A 26,337-nucleotide genomic window follows, 5' to 3' on the forward strand; every position below is an offset into this window, starting at 1 on the left:
AAATAAATAGCTCAATTTTTTTTTTCTTCTAAGTCTAGGCCGATACGTATTTTACATATTTTTGTTAAAAAGAAAATCGCAATAAGCGAATGGTTTGCGCAAAAGTTATAGCGCCTACAAAATAGGGGACAGAATTATTATAATTTTTTTTTTTTTTTACTAGTAATGGCGGCGATCTGCGATTTTTATCGGTACTGCGACATTATGGCGGACACATCGGACACTTTTGACACATTTTTGGCACCATTCACATTTATACTGCGATCAGTGCTATAAATATGCACCAATTACTGTATAAATGTGACTGGCATTGAAGGGGTTAACACTAGGGGGTGAGGGAGGGGTTAAATGTGTACCCTGCATAGTGTTACTAACTGTGGGGGAAGGGGACTGACTGGGGGAGGTGACCGATCTGTGTCCCTATGTACAAGAGACACAGATCGGTCTCCTCTCTCCCTGACAGGACATGGATCTGTGTGTTTACACACACAGATCCACATCCTTGTCTCTGTAACCGCCGATCGCGGGAGCCTGGCGGACATCGCGGCCGCCAGGCACGCGCATCGGCATCCCAGTGATGCGGCGGGCACGCGCCCCCCAGTGGCCAGGAGGAGCGGAGGCCGTATAAAGACGGCCACTCAGAGAAGTAGAACCACCCTGCGGCCGTACAAAGTCGTACGGCCGTCAGGAAGTGGTTAAACACTCTGTTGCATTATATAACAGAAATACACTAGTACCTGTAGATCACTGGTTAATTTTTTGTAGAGCATCCAGGGGGCACCTCTTAACTCAAGGTGCTCTATTGTACAAACAAGCAGCCTCAGCGATTGTTGTGTGCAGTATTTCCCCTGGCTAGCGTGCAATGCATAACAGTAATGGAGTAGGTGCAGTAGGGGATAAGCCAGAGGCAATCATAAATGCAGAATCCCTTTTTACATTAGTGTACCAGTTACGCTAAAAAGGAATACAGAATTTGACATATGCCTGTCAATCTTTTTTTTTTTAAATCAATAAACAAATACTTAAAAAAAAAAAAAGGAATGCAGAAAAACAACTGCCCCATGTGAGGATCGAACTCACGACCTTCAGATTATGAGACTGACGCGCTACCTACTGCGCTAACGAGGCACATAGTTTGTGATGTCTTGTGAGTACACATAGCTAACAAGCCAGTGTTTACAAGTAGCATCTGCATAAACATCTTTTTAATAGGACATGGAGGAGGGAGGAGAGAGAGTACCTGTTTTTGACAGGTAGCTGATCCCCCTGCTGACAAATGTGGCAACAGAGAGGGGAGGAAGCAGATTTTTAGATGGAACTCTACCTTTACCCCATTCCAATTTGTAACCTACATAGGAGATTCAACATAGCTTTGCATAGGAGATTCAACATGGCTTTAAATAGGAGATTCAATACAGCTTTGCATAGGAGATTCAATACAGCTTTGCATAGGAGATTCAATACAGCTTCCCATATGGTCTAGCGGTTAGGATTCCTGGTTTTCACCCAGGCGGCCCGGGTTCGACTCCCGGTATGGGAACACAATCTTTTTTTTAAACCATGTGGATTTAAAGCAGAGTTACACCCACATTTTTCACTCCTCAGCATGCAGCACTAATGTGCATCCTTAAAATTAAGTGTCAATTATGTATTTATTTTCTGTTCACTTACCTGATTTAAGCCTATATCAAATTTCACTTCCTTATTTAGTGGCCGCAACCACTGGCGTCATTTCTGGTTTTGCATTGGCTCCTGGGAGATCTTGGCAAGCATTGATCTCCATACTCATCACAATACGAGGTAAGAGAAGTGGCCATAGCCAATGATAAATGCAGAACTCATTCCTACATTTGTCATCAATGCAATGTACATAGGAATACACAAAATAAAAAATAAATAAAAAAAACTGCCCTGTGTGAGGATTGAACTCACGACCTTCAGATTATGAGACTGACGCGCTACCTACTGCGCTAACAAGGCTTGTGAAAATACCACAGCCAGTACCCTTTAGAGAAGATTAGAGGCAGGAGTTTTTAGGGGGCAGAAATCTAAATGCACTAAAATCACATTAACCCCCTTGGCGGTAAACCCGAGCGTGACTCGGGGTTGGTTTTTCATGTTAAGATCGGTATCCCCGAGTCACGCTCGGGGTGGACGTGCAGAGTGTGCAGCGGCGCGGCTTACCTTCTCGCTGGAGCCACAGGCAAGTTACTTACCTTGTCCCTGGATCCAGCGATGCTACCCCGCTGTGTGAGGGAGCGGGTCCTCCTCGCTCGATTCACAGTGTCCCTGTGTGCCGCCGATCTCCGTTCCCTGCGACGTTACGACGCACGGGAGCGGAGAACGGCGCCAAATTCAAAAAAGTAAACAAACACTTTACATACAGTATACTGTAATCTTATAGATTACAGTACTGTATGTAAAAAAATACACCCCCCCTTGTCCCTAGTGGTCTGCCCAGTGCCCTACATGTACTTTTATATAATAAAAAATGTTCTTTCTGCCTAAAAACTGTAGATTGTCCAAAAGTGTCCCTTTATGTCAAAAATGGTTTTAGATCAGCTAGAAAACAGCGATAATAAATTATAATCACTTGCAGAATTGTGCGATAGCGATTTGTGGGGAAATTCGTCATAAAAATAAATAAATAATGACAGCGACAATTCTGCAACTGAGCAAATTTCAGTGATTTTGAGTTGATTACATTATTGAATAATGTTTATTATAATTATATTATTATTTGTTATAATTATTTATAATTATTTATTATATTATAATTTATAATTTTGTTTTAAAAAAAAAATCATACCCGGGATGCCTAAAAGACTCTTGCTTGTATAAAACTCCAAATTTCCTTGCAAAATAATTGTACCGCTTTTGGTACGTAATTCCAGACAGAATCATACCGCCAGGGAGGTTAAGGAGCGTACCATTTGCGCAGGAAAAAAAAATTCCTGACACACCTAAACGTGTGTAAACGTTTATAAACTCTAGGTGCATTTAGCACTTGAATTGTTATTAATTTCAATGGTCAGAATGCATTAATATTATATCACCTTTAAAAAAGTCACATGACGAAACGCGTCAGTTGACCGCTACGCAAGCACGTATGTACGCGCGCACGCTAGCTTGCCTGCACGCCAACCATCCCAGCTGCTAGTTGCCCGGATTGACACGGACGCCTACGGAGGAGACCATCGGCGGTGTCGGCAGCCCTGGTTTGCAGCATACATGGGACAGGCGGCCAGCTAAGCGAACTAACTTTGCTCATTTTTTTTAGTTTTTATTTGGGAGAAACCCAGGTGCCTCTGGGACCTGCTGTGGAGATTTCTCCACTATGCACTTTTAACCCTTTCCTAAATAAATAATTTTTGGAATTTTTTAAAAAAACATATCACGCTATGTGGACCTCCTTCTTTTTGCATTTTTGAGTGACACCATCACTGCCGCCTGAGATACACCCCCAGTGTGTTTTTTCATCTCGGAGAAGCTGCACTGCCCAGGATCCAACACAGAGCACTGTGCAACAGGAGAGATCAAGGTACCATCACCAACCGCCTCTTGCCCCCCAGGGGTATTGACATCTGGTGAGTGGGGACCTAAGCGGGGGAGCACAACAGTCACTGATTATTGAACTGCGAGGGATCGGCACTCAAAGTCACTATTTATATTCTGCTATATCGTGTACCAAGGGATTGCATCTGATGTCTGAACTTTGATCTCACTATCCCCATCAGGAATAGTCGAACCCCTAGTGCTCATACAGTTATCACCTTTGCGGACTTTAGCACTGTTAGGGGGAATTTTTTCCCCCTTTATTTATATTGGAGAATTAATTTAATGATTTAGGACAAATTCAGTTCACCATTGTTGTCTGTAATATGTTGTTGGTCAGCTCTCACTACAAGGCTGTGAGAATTGACAAGGTTTTTTGGGCAACTTTGCCACTCCCACCCTACACTTTGCCACTCCCACCCTACTCTATCTGGTCACAGCCACAATTTTCAACCTGCTGGCCTGCACAGTGTCCTGACCACATACCTGATATCACATTTTGTATACCACCCATTTGTATGCAATTAACTTAAATCATACACACCCCCATTGGGAGCCAACGGAGGCCGTTGGTGTTCACCCTAGCTTTTGTTAGACACATTATTCATTTATATATATATATATATATATATATATATATATATATATATATATATATTTGCACTTGTTGTCATTATCACACTGTTTTTATTGGTGTTCTTTAGGAATCAGGAGCCTAATTAAGGTTTATATCTAGGTGCACTATGAATTGAGTCACACCTGAGCACATTTTTGATCACATTACCCTGTAATTGCTGGCCTGCACAGGGTTCTGACCTGATTTGTACTGTGTTTTTTATTATTTTCTACTATCACTTTCTTTTTTTCAACACATCTGCTGATTGGATACCAACCCACGGTGGAGGTCCAATAATTAGACACTCACTTGGCAGCCAGTTTCCCTTGGCACCATCAACTGGGCAACCTACACACGCCTTCATTTCTTCCAGTGTGTGTCTAAAGGGGGTCCACGCATATTGGACTAAGCCCTTATCCAGGTTACCCAACACAGGTTTAACAATACAGGATACTCACATCCTATTTAACTATAGTCGGTTCAGCAGCGCCACTATACCATTGTTTGTATATTAATGTACATAGGAATACACAAAATAAAAAAACTGCCCTGTGTGAGGATTGAACTCACGACCTTCAGATTATGAGACTGACGCGCTACCTACTGCGCTAACAAGGCTTGTGAAAAAACAACAGCCAGTACCCTTTAGAGGAGATTAGAGGCAGGAGTTTTTAGGGGGCAGAAATCTAAATGCACTAAAATCACATTAAGGAGCGTACCATTTGAGCAGGAAAAAAAACGCCTGACGCACCTAAACGTGTATAAACTCTAGGTGCATTTAGCACTTGAATTTTTATTAATTTCAATGGTCAGAATGCATTAATATTTTGGTCAATGAAATGAATAAATGCCCAAATGCTGGACGTGCCTGAATGTGTCTAAAAGCGTTTAAAAAAATCACAGCTTTAGTGCAAGTGACTAGTGTGCACTTTTGAACTCACAAGCAAGCCCGGCTAGCTCAGTCGGAAGAGCATGTGACACAAGCAAGCCCGGCTAGCTCAGTCGGTAGAGCATGAGACTCTTAATCTCAGGGTCGTGGGTTCGAGCCCCACGTTGGGCGATCATTTTGCAGGATCAGTCATTACTTTGAGTTTACATTTTGTGCGTTATCCTCTAAATTTATAGTCCCTTATAAACTAATAGTACGTAGCAGGATTTGTCAACACAATTGAGAATGTAACTTAAAGGGGTTGTAAAGACAAAAATATTTTCCTCTTAAATTAAAGTCTGACAGTAGCTGATAAAGTAAAAAGTAATGTTTTGCATTATAACTAGTTTGATACCTGTTGAAATCGAGCTGTTTTATTCACCTCCAGCACTCCTGAATCGTTATTCTCACTGACTTCCTGGTTTGCGGTGCGCATTCATTCTTGCTACATCACGGCCTAATGGGAACTACAGTTCCCATTTGGCTTAGCCTCCATGCCTGTGAGGGATAAGAGAGCATCTTCACGCAGGGCTGTAGTCATAGGGAGAGGGTGAGCACATTCTGCTTTCCACCATGCAAAACGGCTCAGATGCTGGTGGAAAGCAAGAAGAGGAGAGACAGGAAATGGCATTTTCAAACCTGGATTACTGTATTTTGGAGGTCAAAAGGAAAAACGAGGTAAGTGATATTTAAATGCTCTTGCTTACAGCAGTCAATTGATCTAATAAAAAACAAACCTTTAGTGTTCCTTTAAGCAAAACATTCATATATTTCTCAACCTACCTCTGATATTTCAAAGGGAGAAAAAATATTTTAGGACTTGTTTACACGCACAATGCATATAAACACAGACACTGATCCATTGTGCTGTGTTTTACTGTGTGTTAAAATGCAGTTTTATAAAGTGTTTTATTTTTGTACAGGTCACATCAAAGGGATTATTTTTTATGTTATGATTTAACTTTACAATTTATTGGCTCATGTACCATTTCTTTATTAGACTCCACCCCACACCCACCTCTCTACCTTACAAAGTTACAATCTCCTCCAGAAATGTTGCTCCTCTTCCAGTGTCCTCACTTTTGGCTCATTTACACCATACTTTGCAGAGCTATTCATTCTGTATGCATATTCACTCTGTACAAATGGGGGCAAAACAAATGTTATTAGGCTATTTTCACTGCAGATCAATTTTTATTCTTCATACAGAATAGTGTCACTAAACCCACATCATAAACAACTCTTAATAAATGGTGTATTACATGCTGTTAATACTCAGTCAGTCACTATGAGATTTGTTCTGCACAGACTGGTTGATCCTGCTGCTCTCTTTCTCTACCTATTACTCATGTCCCAATTCAGCTAGGGATGTCACAGCTGTGGTGGCAACTCTGCACATGCCCAGTTTTCAGTGAGTTTCTATGCTGAGCATTTCCTCCCTATCACATCTGAGCAGCCCATGTGGACTACAGAGTCACACATGTGGGTGTATACACAGTGGTAAATGACAACCGACTCCCTATTACCTCCTCCATGTCCACCAACCCGCTAAACACAATGGGGAAGGTATATTACATCTTAATTCACCTCCCTTTTATTCTAAGAGACAGTCTGGAGGGGCGTGACGCAGCCTGACACTGGTAGAAATCCACCCACACCATGTTATTGCCAAAAAAATAAAGATTTAACCACTTCAGCCCCAGGAGGATTTACCCCCTTAATGACAGGCCATTTTTTACAATACGGCACTGCGTCACTTGGACAAGTTTCCCCCACAAATAGAGCTTTCTTTTGGAGGTATAAAAAAACTGACCATTTAAAAAAAATATATATTTTTTTTTAACTTTCTGCTATAATACATATAAAATTTTATATATATATATATATATATATATATATATATATATATATATATATATATATATATCTATCTATCTATCTATCTATATATATATATATATCTATCTATATATATATATATATATATATATCTCTCTATCTATATCTATATCTATATATATAATCTAAATATATATATATATATATATATATATATATATATATATCTAAATGTATTTATCAGTTTAGGCCAATATGTATTCTGCAAATATTTGGTAAAAGAAAAACTAAAAAAAAAAAACGTATATTGATTGGTTTGCACAAAAGTTATATTGTCTACAAACCATGGGATAGATTTATTTTTACTGGTAATGGTGGCAATCTGCGATTTTTTGCGGGACTGTGACATTGTGGTGGACAAATCTAGCTCCAAATGACAGTTTTTGGGGACCAGTGACATTACAGTGATCAGCTAAAAAAAACGCACTGATCAATGTATAAATGACACTGGCAGGGAAGAGTCTAACACTAGGGGGCGATCAAGGGGTTAACTGTGTTCCCTGTGTATTCTAACTGTATGAGGGATGGGCTTACTGCGACAATACACAGATCGCTGTTCTTAAACACTAGGAACAGCAGATCTCAGTATTGGCCTGTCAGAATGGGGATCCGCATTGTTTACCTAGGCAGATCCCCGTTCTGCCTCTCTGTACCGCGATCGTAGGTGGCCTGGTGGACACAGTCTGCCAGACCCACGGCTCACTGTTTCTCATGCACGGACCGATGTACAGTCGATGGTTTGCACAGTCGGACTGCCCTGCCCGCAGTATATGTGCAGTGGGTGGTCCAGAAGTAGTTAATTTCAAATGTATATTTGTAGGCCAATTTAAAACAGTTTATTGATAATATTTATTTATTTTTACTCTGTATTCCCAAGGCTGTTGATTTTTTATTTTGAACATGACTGGCAGCAAAAGAGTAGACACTCCTCCTGCCACTGTTTCCTTGCAGGCTTGGAAAGATCTGGGTCATGTAACAGCTGTATATTGATAAGGGAAAAAAAAGGTACTTAGATGTTTAATTACAGTGCCATCATCCACACACAGAAATAAAAAGGACAAAGTAAATTAAACAGTGTGCGTTTAGTATCACTTTAAAAAAATACAGCTTTATGGCCACTAGATGGAGCTGATGATGATAAGAAATATATTCTAATGGCTCTTAAAAATTCGATGTTATGTAAAATTTCCAACTTCTGTAGTTTCTCAATTCCTAATCATCTTTTTGATGATTTCCCAACTAACCTAGGGCTATCCCAGACAGTATTGCTACAAAATAACGGTTTCCAGCGAGCAGAAGATACTTTCATGTGTAAAATGTGTGCTCCAGGTGAGGCTCGAACTCACAACCTCGGCATTGCTCACCAGTTACTGTCTTATAAGTACCGCGCGCTAACCGATTGCGCCACTGGAGCATGTGAGATCATCATCTGGCACCAGGCCCCAAAGTAAGATAGTCATCAGAGCTTCAGCTGTGATCACCAGACAAAGCGCACCCCCATGCAATGACCCAGCAGCTTACTGGAAGTGACATCAGCACCCAGCCCCAAGGCAGAATGGCTCCTCCTAGAGATTTAGCGTCAGTCACTGACGGACTTGCATCCGTTGCCGACTTACCCAAAAGCCCTCTTATGAGACTTTATAATCCTGCTGCCCATGTCAAAGGCCATACAGTGCATTTTATTTTAACAAATAATTATCCAGGGCAAATTGCACAAACATTCACTCATATGGCCTAATAGGGTGATTGTCACTCAGGCAGCCAGGCATTTGACACCCCGCCTCGAAACATGGCACTTCTCAAGATCTGCTATGAATTATCACCAATCTGAAGGATCGATTTCCTGACTAACTCCATGGCAGCATACGTTTGGGTAGATCTGACCTCCACTCCCATAAATTTTACGGCTGATCCAGACCATGTTACTTTTTTTTGTCCTCTCATGGGAGAGATCAAGATGTATTCCTCTTACTATTATTGATTTATTGATAATTAAAAAAAAAGGGGGGAAGTCACGCTTAGCGAATTAAAATTTAAATATAAAACAAAAAGTGACAATCTGAATATATACGTGAAAAATCAATAACAAGTGGGTGAAGTAAAACTGATAAAAATGCAATATAAACAGCTCTTGAGAGGTGAGTAAAAAAAGTGTCAAGTGAACGTCTCTGAAGAATAAAGAAAAAGGAGCAACGATGTTCACAAATACGACAGATCCAGCAGGATGAGATATTCCAGGGATTTCATCACCAATAGAAAGATTCCGATCTCCGCATGAAAATATTTCAATAAGTGTGGACTCTTACCGGAAAGAGTGGACCTCCTGTAGTAGCGAGATCAGAAACGCCTGCAGAAATAGCCCTCTGCGGGGTCTAGAGAGGTGTCCTGTCCCCAGGACCCGCTGGCAGTCTGAATCGGTCATCCTTGGAACCTGGCTTGCACCCAAACTCTTTCCCAGTCCAGGTCCACCAGATGACACGGAGCGTTTATAAAATATGAAGGCTCCAATATTACCAAAAATAATATTTTATTGCTAAATATCCAAAATCATGTACAGGTAAAATGCATTAGCCAGCAAAGGATTACAAATTCAAACACCTGTACTTCTGGGGTCACGTGGGTCGTGATGACATCAACACATAGCTTCTCCCCGGCATGTTTCGTCATATGCAACACCTTCTAGGATTTATTGATGGATGTCAGCTCCTGGGTTTCTGGTAAGGCTATAAATGGTTGCCATCAGTGGGACTGTTTGCAGAAGTGTCTTCCAGTATGACGTCCTCCTGGATTTACAGAGCCACCGTGAGGCCGTCTTTTGACTATGGCCCGGGGCTCAAGTAGTTAAACAGGCCTCAAACACCTAGCTGACAGAGTTGAGATGGCGGAGGAGGAAATTCAAGAGACTAAACTAGCTGTACATCGCATCCAAATCCAGGCCTCAGACCACCGCCTTATGCTGAGAGATATGCAGCGCCATGTCGAGGACCTGGACAACAGGGGGCGCCGGAACAATATCCGCATACGCGGTCTCCCCGAAGCAGAAGGCGCAGAAGACCTGCAGCTCACCCTCCAGAACTTGTTTAACAACATACTGGACAAACCAGCAGACAAGATCATTGAGATGGACAGGGCCCACCAAGCATTTAGGCCAAAAGGCCCAGCCTCCAAACCCCAGGACGTCATCGGCCGAGTAAATTCTTACCCACTGAAGGAAACTAATGCGCGAAGCTCGACCCATCCGCAGGCCGGTCTTTGACAATAACCCGATACAGATCTACCCGGATCTCTCCTGGATCACCCTGCAGAAACGCTGTCTGCTACAACCTCTGCTCTGCACTCTACAAGACAAGGACATTGTATACAGATGGGGGTTCCCCTTTAGCCTGTCCGCCAGACACCAGGGGACGTCTGCTACCCTGAAGCTCTAGATGTTTTCTGTGATACGCTGGGCATTTCCGTCCCTCAACTACCAGAATGAGATCTAGTGGCTACCCCGCCTCCGCCGGTCTGGCAGAAAGTCCCCCCGCCTAAACTGCCCAGGGGCCAGGACCCCTCCCCGCAAACCTACCAGGCACAGGCCAGTTTGAAGCAGTTGATCCGGCCCCAAGAGCCGCCCCAAGCTTTGCTTGTTGCACTTTTTCCTTCCCCCCCGGTTGCCCTTGCTTCATCCCTGAATTGCATATCGGGCATGCCTCCCCAGACCAGAGCCCTAAAGGACTCCAAGCTTTTCCGCCAACTTACAAATAAACATGCTCTGTTCGATGTGTGGCAGGCGCTCCACCCAGGCAATCGCCAGTATACCTTCTATTCGGCCCCCCATCATACGCACTCACAAATAGATTACTTTATGGTCAATAACACCACACTACGCTCCACCGACTCTGCACGGATACTGCCCATCTCCTCGTCCGACCACGCCCCCATAACTTTGTCTCTTGACCTGAACACCCCCACCCGCAGGCCCTGTTACTGGCGACTGAACGACTTCCTACTGAAACATGCACCCTCGTGGACAGAACTAGAGACTACCCTACAGTTTTACTTTAACGAAAATGACACACCTGATGTCTCTACGGCCACGCTGTGGGCTGCCCACAAAGCGGTGATCAGAGGGCGCTGCCTGGCTCTCTTCTGCCCTAAAGAGGGACGCAGAGTCCGCCAAAACACATGCGGAGGCGCAGCTTCGGGCCCTAGAAACCCGCTTGCAATCCTCCCCTTCCTTGACACTCCTTAAGCGCATTGCCCACATACAGTCGACACTTAGGGACCTCGCGTTAGTTTGCCTTCGGCAGCTATATTGCAAGGGCAATAAGGCACAAGCACTATTAGCGAGGAAACTGGCGGATCGCTCGCGTCCACCCCGCACCAGGTACAGGACAGATCAGGTGGCACTCTGTCCCACCCTCAAGATATAGCAGACGCATTTGCTGAATTCTATGCAGACCTGTACAATAGGCCGGAGATACCCCACAACCGCCCCCTCCCCTGACCTGCTTGACAGAATGACGCAATACCTCAACCAGGCGGGCTTCCCTCGGCTACAGCCGGCTGACCTCATCGCACTCAACGCCCCTATCACTGACAAGGAACTGACTCTGGCCATTAAGGCCCTACCTGCCCACAAGTCCCCGGGCCCGGACGGATTGCCGTACGAATACTACAAGACCTTTCTTCCCATACTTCTCCTGTGCATGATCAAGCTTTTCAACGTGTTTCTACAGCAGACCCCTATCCCGTCGGACATGCAACGCTCCTACATTGCCCTGATCCCTAAACCTGACAAAGACCCCTCACTATGCGCCAGTTACAGGCCGATAGCTCTGCTGAACTCAGACCTTAAGATATTTACAAAGGTCCTCTCGCTCCGCCTAAACATGGTATTACCTTCCCTGGTTCATAAAGACCAGGTGGGCTTTGTCCCCCAAGAAAAGTAATAGACCTTATTGATGTGGCAAGCATGGAGGGCTCAGAATCTCTGCTCCTGACTTTTAGACGCGGAGAAGTCTTTCGACCACCTTGGCTGGCCCTTCATGCTTGCCACTTTGCGACACATGGGGTTCAGGGCACCTTTACACCAACCCAGTGTCACAGGTGAAGACCCCCCTTCGCCACCTCATCCACCTTTCCCGTCACCAACGGGACCCGCCAGGGATGCCCACTCTCCCCCCTTCTTTTTGCCCTCTGCGTCGAACCCCTGGCGGCGACGATTCGGGGAATCCCAGTGAAAGGGAGTTTAAAATCTCCCTCTTTGCTGACCATATTATCCTCAGATTTCCCCAGAGGTCCTACAATAAGTGGACGGAGGTAGAAAAAATCTGGCTAGCACCAGTGCACCCTAACAACCTTCTCTGGAACGCAAATGTGGAGGTCGAGCCCGGACAGTTGCTGGGTTCTATGCAGCAGCTCTGACGCCTATGGCGAAAGTTGGCCCATGACTGTAAACTCAAGTCCGATGGCTCACTGTTGACCTCCTTCCTCTACAACCCCAGGGTCCCGACGAGTCTTACCCACCCGATTTCATGGCCCTGGGCCTCGCAAAATCTTTTTCATTTCAGACATCTGATGGACCCTAGGTCTCGCACCCTGTACTCCTTCGCTGACCTCCAAGCCAAATATGACCTCCCAAGACAGGCATTCTTTAGCCATTTACAGATCCGCCACTACGCCTACACAATAGCTCCTCACCTCCAATTCTCAAAACCATCCCCATTCGAGCGTATTATGCTCGAGGGCACAGCACGTAGGCAGGGCCGGATTCCTGACAAGGCCACCGAGGCCAGGCCTCGGGGCAGCAGTCGGTGCAGGGGTCGCGCCGCGGCAACAGGGGGGTGAAAAAACCCTGGCTGGCAGCAGGTCCCCATGTTCCGACCCGGTGTTCTGCTGGGGCGTGTTTAAACAAATGAGGGGATGGATTTGCAAAGTAGTATATTGCTAAAATCACGGCCAAGTTATCAGCTGTGCACATGATCCATAGAAAACTCGGTCTCTTCTTGCAGAGTAGCACGAGCATCAGGAGCGTGCGCCAGCGTCTGTCACAATATCCTTGTAATTGCGCAAGCGCCGTGTTCAGCTGACTCTGAGCTAATTAGCTTTGGCTATTTCCGCCGGCCCCGTTGTGGTTCGTACTGCGCAAGCGCTGCGCAGTACAGGGGGGACATTTTTCTTCAGGACACTGGCGTCCCGACCGGCAACTACTATCAACAAGTCACATTGAAGGACCCGGCCTTGGGGCAGCAAAGGGAGTAAATCCAGGCCTGCACGTAGGGGCTTAATATAGGACATATACCAAATCCTGAACGAGTACTATATACAAGACCGGGGTAAACACGCTTACATGCTCCGCTGGGAGAGGGAGTTAGGAGAGGTGATCCCGGAGGAGGCGGTCTGGAAGCAGGCAGCCAAAAGCTCCATGTGTACCCTTTACAGGGAAAATACATACAAAGTGCTTTTCTTTTGGTACCTGACTCCGGACGTACTCCACCAAGCCCGGGGGGCACGTTATTCCACATATACTGGACCTGCCCCCGATTGTCCCGTTTTGGACTTTAACACAGGAGCACCTGTCCCACCTCTTTAAGGTGCCCATACCCCTCTCCCTGAAACTATTTCTCTTGGGCCTTTCTCAACCACAAATAGCTAAACCCTATAAGAAGCTACTTAGGCATATTCTTACTGCTGCGAGGTGCCTGATAGCCCTCCACTGAAAAAAAGCCACTACCCCCATCCCAGGAGGCCCTCTATGCCAGGGTCAAGGATGTAGAATTCATGGAAAAAATTACAACCAGGATCCGGGACAAGTTGAATGACCACGACCTTGTCTGGTAGAGGTGGCATTCCCGGGAGGACCCACCATGAGCCGACGGCCAGAACACCGAGGTACCTTGCTATCCATACCCCTCTAGTCTGCCCTCCTTCCCCCCCCCTCCTTTTTTGTTTTCCCTTTTTCTGTCCTTTTTCTTTGGTTCTCAACTACCATAGATGTAACTAAGTGTACAAATAACCGTGATGCTACTATGGCACGGTCCTATACCACTTGACTCCTTTGAGATATTTTTTGCTATTGGTGGAAGAAACAGCGACGGAGAGTGAGGGTGCTTGTCCCTCCCCTTTCCTAAGCTGGTCTAACCCTGGACAGGCACGAGCACTTATTGTTGTACTCTTGTACCCTTTTACACGTTTGTACTGCTACTATGTTTTGTATTGAACTTTTACAAAATAAAAAAAATTATTTGGAAAAAAAAAAAAAATCCTTTCACACTGAGGCGCTTGAAAACTGCCTATAAAACTGCAAACGATTTTGCTGCGCTTTTCAGGAGTTTTTTTTTTTTTTAAGGTCATGTAACTCAAAAAGCGACTGCAAGAATCATTTTCAGGAACTTCCCATTCATTTCAATGGAAAGGAGCACTTTTTTTTAGCTCTCTAAACATGCTGCTTGCAGGAGTTATTTCACCTCTCCACCAGCGCACCGCCCCAGTGTGAAAGCACCCATTGATTTTAATAGGACAACGTTTTCGTGAGACTTTCAGGCGCTTTTTTTTTTAACGCAAAAGTGCTTGAAAAACATTAGTGTGAAAGGGGTAAAAAACAACAATACAAGTAAAAAAAAAAAAAAAAAAACACAAAAGAGATGACAGTCCCAAAATAGTATTCCTAAAACTAAAGTCATTTTTAATAAACGTGCTACAAAAAGTCTAGTGTTAGGATTCCTGGTTTTCTCCCAAGCAGCCTGGGTTCAACAGTATGGGAACAGTTTTGTTTTGAAATTCTGCTTTAAATAATCATCAATCCAGTTAATGATGTAAAATAACCACATGGATTTCATAAATGAAGTCATAAACTAAAAGCTGGGTAAATTCCAGAAAATTTTACCTAGTTTGTAGACACTATGGGCCAGATTCTCAAAGGCGTTGACGGCGCAACACCATTTGCGCCGTCGTAAGTCCTAATCTGGCCCCGGGTATCTATGTGACTGATTCTTAGAATCAGTTACGCATAGATACCCATTAGATCTGACAGGCGTAAGGCTCTTACGCTGTCAGATCTTAAATGCAATTTTTTTTCCGCCGCTAGTTGTCGCCGACGTCGTTTTCCCTGTCGCTTATGTAAATTAGCAAATTACGACGATTCCCGAACGTACGCGTGCTCGACGCAGAGAATTTACGTGGTTTCCGTAGCCTTTGTGACGCGTAAAGTTGCCCCTGGGTCTATGGAGGCGCAGCCAAGGTTAAGTATGGCCGTCGTTCCTGCGTCGAAATTTAAAAAATCTACGTCGTTTGCGTAAGACGTCCGTGAATGGCGCTGGACGCCATTTACGTTAACGTCTAAGCAAATGACGTCGGTGCGACGTCATTTAGCACAATGCATGTCGGGTAATTTACCCGACGGAGCATGCGCAGTACGCTCGGCGTGGGAATGCGCCTAATTTAAATGGTGCCCGCCCTATTTGAATTGGGCGGGCTTGCGCCGAGCGCTTTTACGATACACCGCCGCAAGTTTACAGGTAAGTGTTCTGAGAATCAGGCACTAACGCTGTAAACCTGCGGCGGTGTAACGTAAATCACATACGTTACGCTGTCCAAGAGCAACGTAATTGTATGTGAATCTGGGCCTATAACTTTTGGGCAAACCAATATACGCTTATCGGGAAAAAAAAAATTACCTCGAGAAATGTGGCCAAATACATTTTGGCTTAAATGTATGAATAACATTTATTTAGTTTATTGGATTTTTTTTTTGTATAACAAAAATTGGAAAATGTATTTAAAAAAATTAATTTCAGTCTTTTTCCATTTATATTGCAAAAAATAAAAATCACACAGGTGATCGAATACCACCAAAAGAAAGCTCTATTTGTGGCAAAAAGGGGATGAAAATTGTGTTTGGGTACAGCATTACAGAACTGCGCAATTACCAGTTAAAGCAGAGCAGTGCCAAATTGCAGAAAGTGCTCTGGTCTTGAAGGGGGTAAATCCTTCTGGGGCTTAAAATGGAATTACGCCTACATTTATTTTTTAAAAAGTCAGCAGCTACAAATACTGCAGTTGCTGACTTTCAATAAATCCAATACTTACCTGTCCCAGGGTCCAGCTATGCGGGCAAACAAAGCCCCGCTCCTCTCTGCGGCGCCGGCATTGTCACTGTGGGTGCCCGGCTGTGGCTTCACAGCCGGGCACGCACTGCGCACTGTGACTGGCAATCATCTGGGACCTGTGTAGTGTCCCAGATGATTGCTGGGAGGGGTAAACTTCCATCCGGTGATTCGGAGGCCCGGGACGAAGTGGGAGTTGGATCCCTTTAAAAAGGTATCCGCTCCCCCCCAAAACAATGACATGCCAAATGTGACATGTCAGGGGGTCACCGTCACTTAAAGCGCAAGTTCCATTTTTGGGTGGAACTCCGCTTTAAGTGGTTAAGGGTGGTAAATCTTTCAGAGGCAGTGAAGTAAAACCTGTTCGTTCGCCTATAACGAATACGTGGATGCGAGTCAAAACATGACCCATTTCCTTACACAGTCCCTTTAAGGGATCAGATCACCCAAAAAAAGATATTGGTCACAGGGTCTCTTAACTGATAAAGCAGTTGAAAAGCTTTTTTCCCCCCTTTTAAGAGATTGCAAAAAGATGTTTTCTGGACATGAAACACCAAGAACTGAAGCTGCAACAAAAACACATTTTAAATGTTGATTGTAAACATAATTTATGGACACTGGCCAATGTTAAGAGCACATAGTACAAATGTATTTTTGTTCCTTCATATAAATCCTAAAGGCAACTGACCTGTGATCACTTACCAACATTAATACACAATTTATCTGTCCCTTTATCTCATCTTCTTAGGAACTTTTGTTGGAAAAAGCCTTCATGTCAAAGCTTAAAAGATAGCTTGAACTTGACCTTGGAAACCCGGATGCCAAGGTCCGCTCTTTTTTCACAGGTTTATAAAACCTCAAAAATTAAATACCATGTTTCATTTAAAAAAAGTGCCTTGTAAAACACCTTTTTGAGCTTGAGGATCATCTACTGCTTTGACACCATGTATGGAGGATTGGCACTGTACGTGTCTTCATATCAGTCTACACCACCACCAAATACAATAAAGGGATGTAATGAGCTCTGGGAATGAAGATATAAAAGCTTAGCATCAAATTGCTGCAGGTAACATGGTTGAGATGGGATCCAAAAGAGAAAATAATTTAAAACCCCTCAATGCTGTTTATTTAATAAATTGCGCTTTCCAAAAGCGAATTCTAGTAGAAAAACAATGGGATCAGTTTGTTGCGTCCCAAACATTTAGTTTCAAGTGTTGAATGGATTGTTCTTCATATCCACGTTTCCCATTATCCGTGATCCTTTTTAAGAACCAGAGGTGCCTTTGGGTATAAAGACTGCAGGCTGACCATTAGGTGGTATGACATTGTAGACAGTTTTAGTCTTTAAGTTCAAGAAGGCACTTTGAGTTTACAGCTCCCAAGGACGTATTGGAGCATTCGGTCTACCACCCAGGCCAAGCAGAAATCCAACAACAGAACTTTGACGATCACCAGCTTGAACTGAAAAAAGAAAAAAATGATGACAAACCCATTAAACATTTGAAATAAGCTGAAAGTAATAGGAGTGCTATATAGTAATTTCATATGCAAGCTGAATAAAACACTGGTGCAGAGACATTGGAGATGCCACTGCTGACTTTTCTACGAGAGTGCACGCTTCAGGACTATCTTAATCCTAGCTTTACAATTTGGCGAGCCACTGACTTGAATCAACTACATGCAGAACCAGTGTACTAAAAAATATATTTATGTACTTAGTCCAGGTCAGTTAAAGAAGCATAATGCCATCTGCCTAGCAATCATGCTGACCCTAAGAGCCCATTTACATCTATTTGGCCCCACTGCGATATGTTATTGTTTGTTACGTTAAGGCGGCTCAATTCTTTCAACGTAATTTAATTAAATGCACAACAAATAAGTGAAAACTAAGCATGCACCATTTTTCAGATGTACCACAATGCTGGTAAGTTGTCATTTGTTGCAGTGTGCTGCAATGCAAGTGTGTTCCAGTGTGCTGGGATGCCAATAAAAATAATGTAGACGTGTGTGAATGCCCCCCTCAGGCTTCAGTACTTTCAATGACCCTAAACAAGTATGCAGATAAGGACGTGTTACTTTTTGCTCTGCACACTTGTTTTGCATGGGAGACTCAAAGTACTGAAGATTACATGTCAAGAAAACAGCCAGTCAAACTGATCACCAACACCCTTAATACCTCAATATAGATATTTAATCAAAACTTAAAAAGGACAAGTTCACCTTTTCAGAAAAAATAAATGCACTTTTTTTTGTAGGTAAAAAAATGTGCATTTATAATTTTTTGTAAAGAATTGCACCAGCAATCAGCAGATCACTGATACACTGATGGCTCTGCAGGAGACCTGCATGGTATTGGCTTGCTCATACCTCATACAGTACGAGGAAGCTGATAAATGGTGACAGGAAGAATGAATGAACTACCATGGCGCTAGTTCATTGAAAAACTACAAGCCGACAGCTGCAAAGGCTGCCGGACCTTTCCATTTCCCATTCACAGAGTGCTGTAAATTAAAGACGTGGCTGGGAGGGCGGAGCCCCGCACACCAGCATTTACATTTTTTTTTTTACAGCTAGCAGGTGGAGAATATCCCCGGCTAGCTGGCACCGCAGGGGAGCGGGAGCTTGCATTAATAACGTGTTACACCCCAATTATGGGTGTAACATGTAATGAAAGGTGAACTTATCCTTAAAGTCTCAGTTAAAAAAACACTGCAATCAGGTAGGCTCTTGCAGAAGAGACATGACAATCGGACGTTTAAGGACAGGCAAGTTTAGCTGATCTAATTCTTCACCACAATACTAAAAGTGTGTTGGACAGAAGTCAGATGGCTATGAAACCTTGACATGCTCAAACACATCCCTGCTCTATCCAAAAAAAGGTTTGGCTTTAGTTGGCCTTTTAATATTTTGCCTCAGAATTAAGGGTTAGACCAAATACTGACACCTTAACCAAAAAAAAGCCAGCTTAGAATTTTGGCCATGTGGGACAGTGTCTCCATGGATAGAGGGACAGTAGTCACACCAGCCTGTGTACTGTAGTGGGCATCACACAACGGTTTCTAAAAGAAGGCATCTACAACAGTACGTGTACAGCTCTAAAAACACCAGCCGTGGGTTTAATTGAACTGGACTCTTTAACACTAGTGATCTGAAATGGAGATGTAGGAATCTGGGAGTTTTTCTGACATATAATCTGTGCAAGTAGAGGGTTGAAAAACAATGAAGGAATAAAGAACAGAAGCCCAATATTACATACCGTATATACTCGAGTATAAGCCGAGGCACCTCATTTTACCACAAAAAAATATGGGAAAACTTATTGACTCGAGTATAAGCCTAGGGTGTCCAAGTGCATGCCTTACTGTGCCCATGCCTAGACTTACTTTTAACATGGGAGTATATAGAACTGGGGCTACATGTGTGCCAAGTTTCGGGTCCAGGGGACATACGGCCGGCCAGTACCGTGTTCCCAAAGTTACCGGAGAAATGACCGCTTAACATAGAAGTCTATGGAAGGGGTGCCCGACTTTGAAAAATCGGTGCTCCCTGGCCGTAGGTCTCCCAGACAGAAAAAACTTTGCACACTTGTAGAGGAAGAGTGGGGCTATATGTGTGCCAGTACCGGGTCCCCAAAGTCCGGGAGATCAGGCGCAAAAAGGTGACTCGAGTATAAGCCAAGGGGGGCATTTTCAGCACAAAAAATGTGCTGAAAAACTCGGCTTATACTCGAGTATATACAGTATATGGTAAGGAGACCATTTATAACTTTTTTGCTAAAAAAATTCAAGCCTGGTTTGATAGTTACCTCCACTGGTATGTCCACCAGGCCAAACTGCTCATTAAACTCCGGAGATGTACCAGACAGAAGACCCAAAATGGCCATTCCTGATAAAATTATACTCCACAGTAGGGGTTTGTTTTCTCGTAAGCTCTCCATAAATGGATGGCCCTAAGAAAAACACAGAACAATGGCAAATGAAGTAATGCATTAGAGACCATGTGAGCACGTCAAATAAATAGACTTTGTTACAAAAGGGCTAAAGGTCTGAAGAATAGATATAGTACAAAATATGTTTCATTGTACAGTAAATATTTGATTATTAGGTTATCCAACTGCAAGCAAAATTTGTATTTTTTTCCACCTAGTGGTCTAGTCCTAACTCAAACATGACATTCGCATGAGGCTGTCAAATAAGGGGTGAGGGCTTTTTTGCACTCCTGTAGCATCATTGCAGATTATAAAAAAAATACAAATTACACTATGGTGCAAAATAAACAAATGTAAACAATCACTTTTGGATTGTTGTAGCGCCTCAGAAAGGACCAGGTGGATCCTCCAATCATAGCACTATAAAACAAACACGTAAAAGAGGGTGACCATCTGAGTGAAGAAATGTATTACATAAAAAGAATAAAAAGCATGTGTGCACTCACATGTAGTTAAAAGCCCCCACCCCCCAAAGTAAATTAAAGGGACTGTAAGCCCTCGTGTTATTTCACCATAATGCATCCTATGGACGCAAATACTGGACTCTGGAGTGCGCACGCAAGGTAACTCCCAGGGAGAACACTTCTCCCTGGGGGTTTACCGATGCGAGGAGCTGGGGGACCCCAGAAGAGGAGGATCGGGGCCACACTGCAAAACAAACTGAACAGTGGTAGGAAACTAATAGGTTTGTTATTTAAAAAACACACCAAAAAAACAAGCATGCATTCTATGCATTAAGCTAAAAAAAACTTCAGAGTGCAGCAGCCCCCCCTCATACTTACCTGAGCCCTATCTCGATCCATGAGTGTCTCGGTCGTCTGGGAATCTCCCTCATGGTTGGCTGAGACACAGCAGCGGCATCATTGGCTCCTGCTTCCATTAAAGTCAGTTAGCCAATCAGGAGAGAGAGGGAGGCGGGACTGAACCGCGGCTCTGTCTGAATGGAGACACAGCTGCGGCTCAGCTCGGTTGCTCCCATAGCATGCTGCTTGCTGTGGGAAAACTCTACAGGAGGGAGTTACCCAAGAAGGGGAGGAACTGGGCTGTTCTGTGCAGAGCAGGTAAATAAAACATGTTTTTTTTTTTTCTTTTAAAAATAACAAGACAAGACTTTAGTATCACTTTAACACTGGACTGGTTTAGGATGGAAACAGCATGCAGTTTGTCAGGAAACTGGTCACTTTCCTGCCAAACTCTACAGGTGGTTTCCATCCTGAGCTGGTCCAGTGGCGATTCCTTTGTAGGGGATAATATGCCCATTTCTTTTAACTAGCTGTGAGTGCATACATGCTTTTTAATCTTTTTAAGTAATAACCTGCTACAATCAGATGGACGCACCCTTTGCTTGTGTTATAGTGCCTTCAAATGCTGATTAAAGTGGTTGTAAACCCTTACAGACCACTTTTACCTACAGGTAAGCCTAGATTAAGGCTTACCTGTAGGTGCAAGAAATATCTCCTAAACTGTGTAGGCTTTAGAAGATATTTGCAAAAAAGTTGGGCACTGATGTCTACGGCGCATGCGCCATAGACAACGGCGCAGGTGCACTGAGCATGCCGTTTCTGAATGTGATCGTGCCATGACTGGCGGCTGCCGCACGCATGCGCGGGAGTGACGTCATCACGGCTCCGACCAGTCACAGCACCGGAGCTGTGATACCAGGAAGTCACTCTGGGAGAGATGGCGGCGATGGAGGAGGGGAACAAGGACCGCTGCTGGGGCTTTGATCATAGGTAAGCAATTCATAATGAGCTAGTATGCTATGCTACACATACTAGCTTATTATGCCTTTGTCTTACAGGGTGGTTTTTTTTGTAGAGGGCTTACTTCCTCTTCAAGTACAGTGACAAATGGGTTCTGAAACATTGGTAAAGCTCCTGTGTGCAGGGTACTTAATGCACAATCCTGCACTCCTCTGAATAGTGACAACAGGACAGGAGTTCTGCCATTTAGATGGCATGGTTTAAGATTTGCAATTTTTATGTAAGGGCACTTGCAGTGCTACTCATTACCTCTGAAGAAAGATGAAGGCTGTCTGTTTTTACCAGGGAAGCTGCATATAGAAATAAGGAGGGATGGATCCTTCAAGTTATCATTATCGATGAGGAAAAAGCATGGTCTTAAACAGAAAGGAACCTAAAGATTTAAAGTGGAGTTCCACCCATTTAAAAGTCAGCAGCTACAAAAAGTGTAGCTGCTGACATTTAATATTCAGACATTCGCCGGTCCAGCGATGCGGGCACACAAAGCTTCGCTCCCCCACATTCTAACTGAGGACGCCCAGCTGTGCCTTCACAGCCCAGAAGATTGCAGGAATAGAGGGGGGATAGGTGATCTTCCCTCCAGCGCCAGGGAGGAAGTGGGAGCTGGTTTGCCTGTAAAAAGGGACTCCGCTCCCCCGTCAAAAAAACATGTCAAATTAGCATGTCAGGGGGTCACCGGCACTTAAATCGGAAGTTCCATTTTTGGAAGGAACGCCGTTTTAAGCTCTAAAAAAACAAAAAACATGTCTTCTGTAAAGCAAAATTCACCGGACTTACCTTATAATTAATGGCAAATGTGGCCATCTGCATAGCCATGGACATGATATACACTGTGCTGTTCACCAAACTTGGCTCAAACTCCTTATACAAATCCACAAACTCATCCTTCCTGTATAATAAAGATAAAGTGCACATTAACAGCAACATCACACGGTTTGCCAAAGATCCGTATTGTAGATTTGAATGATGTGGTTTGAAGACAAACCTGTACAGTTTCCCCCTCCCCCCCGTTTTAATATACTACAATCTTAAGAAACAGTGAAGAGGGACTAGTTACAAATTTGCATAACATGAAATATGGTACAACAAGCATACAAAATGTTACAATAAAACTGAACTCTGGAAGCTGTGGCGAGAGGGGGGGGGGGGGGGGGGGGGGGGGATTAGATCTTTCTCCATTAGTGACTTGCATAGTTATTCTGGTTGAAAAAAAAAAAAAAAAAAAAAGAAAGATAGACAATCCTACACCTACAGTTGGTCCAGGCAATGACTTGGCATCCCTTGTACTGCAGTGTGTCTTTATATGGAGGTGGCCATCTTGGAAGAGGGAGAGGAGTTGTTCCTCATGTCAGATATTTCAGTAATAACAGTTGGCAGCACGACAAAATTTTACTCCAAATCTCCAGAGACTAACAAAGGCCGTAAAGCCTTAATCTCACCCTAAAACTATACAGACTGTACGCACAGCAGGGTCTGGGTACAGGAATTGCAATGCCATTTCTTAGAATGAACTCAAGTCAAAAATTTATAGTTTTCCGGGTACTACTTTATATGACAAATTCACTAGAAGGCCTCATATTCATATAGCCATGAAAAAAAAGTTTTAAATAACTTTTAATGATTATTTTCCCCTTTGTTTAGATTTAATTTAAATGCGTACATGTGCTTGTATGCACAAGCGTGTAAATCGCATGTTCTTAGACAGATTTTTGGATACTGTTACAGATCTGAAAGCAGCTAATGTTTACACACCTATGTGAATGGCTCCATTAAAAACAATGTGGCTGTGTTCAGATCTGTAATTAACCACTTGACCTCGGGAAGATTTACCCCCATTTAGGCCAATATGTATTCTGCGACAAATTTTTGGTAAAAAAAATAAAAAATAAAAAAAAATTTAAAAAGTGTATATTGATTGCTTTACACAAAAGTTAGGGTCTACAACCTATGGCATAAATACAGGATTTTTTTTCCGTTTTACACTAATTAGGGATGCGCCTATACCAAGCATTTGAGTATCGGTACTAGCCTAAATGCTTCCGATACCGAAACAAATACAAAATTAAAGGGTACAAATTGCACTGCAAAGAGTCGCATGCCATTTGAACAGGAATGCGGTGCGATTCCTATCCGAATATAAAAATATACACAGTCACTGTAGCAATGAGACTGGCTGGGAAGAGGTTAAACATCTAGGGCGATCAAAGGGGTTAAATGTGTACCTAACCAGTGTTTTTGTGAACAGTGTGGTGCTTTTACTAAGGGATGTGCTTGATTTTATTCCCTGCTTTGCAGAGCAACAAAATCCAGCACATTCCCGCTGACAGGAGAGATTTCTGCCTTGATTACATAGGCAGATCTCTGTTCTGTCTTTCTCCTCATCGATCAGCGGGTGCCAGTGGTCATCCATTTGCTGGCACCTGCTGATTGGCTTTTGCTGTGAACAATCACAGCACAAGCAGCAAGCCTCCTACCTGGAAGTGATGGGATTATGTACGTGATCAGGCACAGGAGTCAATTTTTCTTCCGTATAACGGCGCTATGCGGTTAGCAAAAACACCTGTGTTTGTTTTTATGACCGTGTAAATTAAGCTTGAATGCGCAACCTAGTCTCATTCCTTCAGAAGAGCTACCGAGTAGAGCCATGTTCTAATCATTAGTTCTGCCTACAAAACCAACCCATGTTTATAAAAAAAAAATCAACCTTCCAGATCTCACACACACACACACACACACACACACACAAACTATAAAATGTCACTAGCGACACAGATATCAAACAGCATCTTACTTGGCTTCTGTTCTCTCCATTGCTCCCCTGTATAAATAGATGAGACTGCAGAAGTGGACAAGGAACTGTAAAATCACAGTCAGGATGGTGTATAGGTTGAAGATGTTGGGCAGTGGACGTTCCCTGGAGAGGTATTTTAGAGGCTGAGAGGGGGAGAATGTGAATTAATTGGTTACAAAAGCCAAACATTTTATATATTGCAGTCATCAATCTTTAGATGTGGTTTTTACATTAGTTTTCTTTTTTCATACTTCCTTCATTTTTAATCAGTGAATCTGCTAGTGTCCAGTCCTAGCAAGACAACTCAACCACCTTTCTGTATCAGGAAAACAAAAACAAGACAGAGCCACAAACCCCCCCCCCCACCCTTTTTTTTATTCTTGAGAGCTAACCAAGAACAAAAAAGACAAAAAAAGACAAAAAAAGACAACAGTCACCACAGCCAAAAAGTACAAGTTACCAGCTCACAAGATTTTGGAAGATCAAAAGATTATTATTTTTATATAGATATAACAAATTCCTTTCAATTGCATATTTAACAGACCAAAAGGATCCAAATAAGCAGTTTATTGTTAGGGTTTAGCAGTAGTAGAGTGTTTTACCTTGTTAGGCCAGCCATAGACTGTTGAAATCTCGGCTGGTTCAGCAGAAACCGCCCAAGATTGAAACCATTAATGGGCAGGCTGAAGGTACCAAGTTGAGTGATCGATCAACTTGGGTATAACCAGCCTGCTGGATTCGCTTCAGATTATCGCAAGCAGCTGCTATAGCCGCTACTGATAATCACTGTCTTCTCCTGGCGGGGACAGCTTCCCCAGGAGAAGACAATTGCTCGGCAGGAGGGATTTCCCTGTCAACACTGTTGATTGGGGAATCGTGTATTTTTTTTCCCCTGCAACCAGAGAATTTCAGGTAAGAAATTCACTATGGTCTATAGCCTCGTACACAGGAACAGATTTTCATGCTAGTATGTCGAAAGTGAAGAGGTTATTCACCATATGAAAATTTTCATACAACAGAATTCAACTTCAGAAGTGAAGCAACGTGTTGAATAGTTGTGTAAATATTCTTTTATTTCTGAGCATGCATAGTCTTGCTCTTAAGATTTTTTTTTTTTTTTTTTAGACGAAAACTGTACTAATTAAACGAAAAAAATAAAATTAAAAAAATCGGACGCTGTGTTCACATCTGATAAAAAATGTACAGCTTTTGTCATAATCGGCTGTCGAAAGCACCGTACCAACGATCCGAATAAAGAGGAGCCGGGAGCACCCGTGGGGGACCTGAGAAGGGGAAGCTCGTGCCTGCCTTTTATTATTAGAATTTCTGATCTTGTTACATTGCTGTCCAAAGCCCCACTGGGGAAACTTTCCATTCACATTTGTTTTCGGGGTGTGCAGCTCTTTCATCTCTGCTATATGTGTCTTTTCCATATTTGTATCTTATTCCATTAGTGGCTTTGTTGCAATGCTGACCTCCTGGCTTAGGTACTTTGAGTCAACAATGAAAACAAGTATGAAGATGAGGATTCTTTCCAGAACTAGTACCAGGTCAGCAACAAAGAATGCAGGGTCAGCAAAATAATCCCGCAATTTGCATGGTTTAGGTGGTCTGTAAAAACCTTTCCTAGATTTCTCTCAGAAAAGGTTTAGTTTAATCACTTGCCCCCTTCCTGCCCAGGCCAATTTTCAACTTTCAGCACGGTCAC

General features: G+C 43.3%; 1 protein-coding gene and 6 non-coding genes across 7 annotated transcripts in view; 2 read left to right on the plus strand and 5 right to left on the minus strand.

Moving 5' to 3' along the window:
• Positions 1-1,055: 1,055 nt before the first annotated feature.
• TRNAM-CAU lies at positions 1,056-1,128 on the minus strand. Its single transcript has one exon. It is a non-coding gene; the product is annotated as a tRNA-Met (tRNA).
• A 340-nt stretch (positions 1,129-1,468) lies between these two features.
• Positions 1,469-1,540, plus strand: TRNAE-UUC. The gene has a single exon. It is a non-coding gene; the product is annotated as a tRNA-Glu (tRNA).
• A 367-nt stretch (positions 1,541-1,907) lies between these two features.
• TRNAM-CAU lies at positions 1,908-1,980 on the minus strand. The gene has a single exon. It is a non-coding gene; the product is annotated as a tRNA-Met (tRNA).
• A 2,736-nt stretch (positions 1,981-4,716) lies between these two features.
• On the minus strand, positions 4,717-4,789 carry TRNAM-CAU. Its single transcript has one exon. It is a non-coding gene; the product is annotated as a tRNA-Met (tRNA).
• A 369-nt stretch (positions 4,790-5,158) lies between these two features.
• TRNAK-CUU lies at positions 5,159-5,231 on the plus strand. The gene has a single exon. It is a non-coding gene; the product is annotated as a tRNA-Lys (tRNA).
• Positions 5,232-8,319: 3,088 nt separating this feature from the next.
• Positions 8,320-8,412, minus strand: TRNAI-UAU. Its single transcript is given in 2 exon segments — positions 8,320-8,355; positions 8,375-8,412. It is a non-coding gene; the product is annotated as a tRNA-Ile (tRNA).
• Positions 8,413-16,678: 8,266 nt separating this feature from the next.
• ATP13A1 (ATPase 13A1) overlaps positions 16,679-26,337 on the minus strand; it is a 58,821-nt gene continuing 49,162 nt past the window's right edge. The window contains exons 23-26 of the mRNA XM_040346365.1: positions 24,630-24,772; positions 22,616-22,727; positions 19,893-20,036; positions 16,679-17,548 (exon numbers count right to left, since the gene is read on the minus strand). Coding sequence (XP_040202299.1) covers positions 17,438-17,548; positions 19,893-20,036; positions 22,616-22,727; positions 24,630-24,772 — 510 coding nt within the window. The 3' untranslated portion in view covers positions 16,679-17,437. The remainder of the gene's footprint in view (positions 17,549-19,892; positions 20,037-22,615; positions 22,728-24,629; positions 24,773-26,337) is intronic.

The sequence above is a fragment of the Rana temporaria genome, chromosome 3 (assembly GCF_905171775.1).
Source record: "Rana temporaria chromosome 3, aRanTem1.1, whole genome shotgun sequence".
Taxonomy (NCBI): Eukaryota; Metazoa; Chordata; class Amphibia; order Anura; family Ranidae; genus Rana; species Rana temporaria.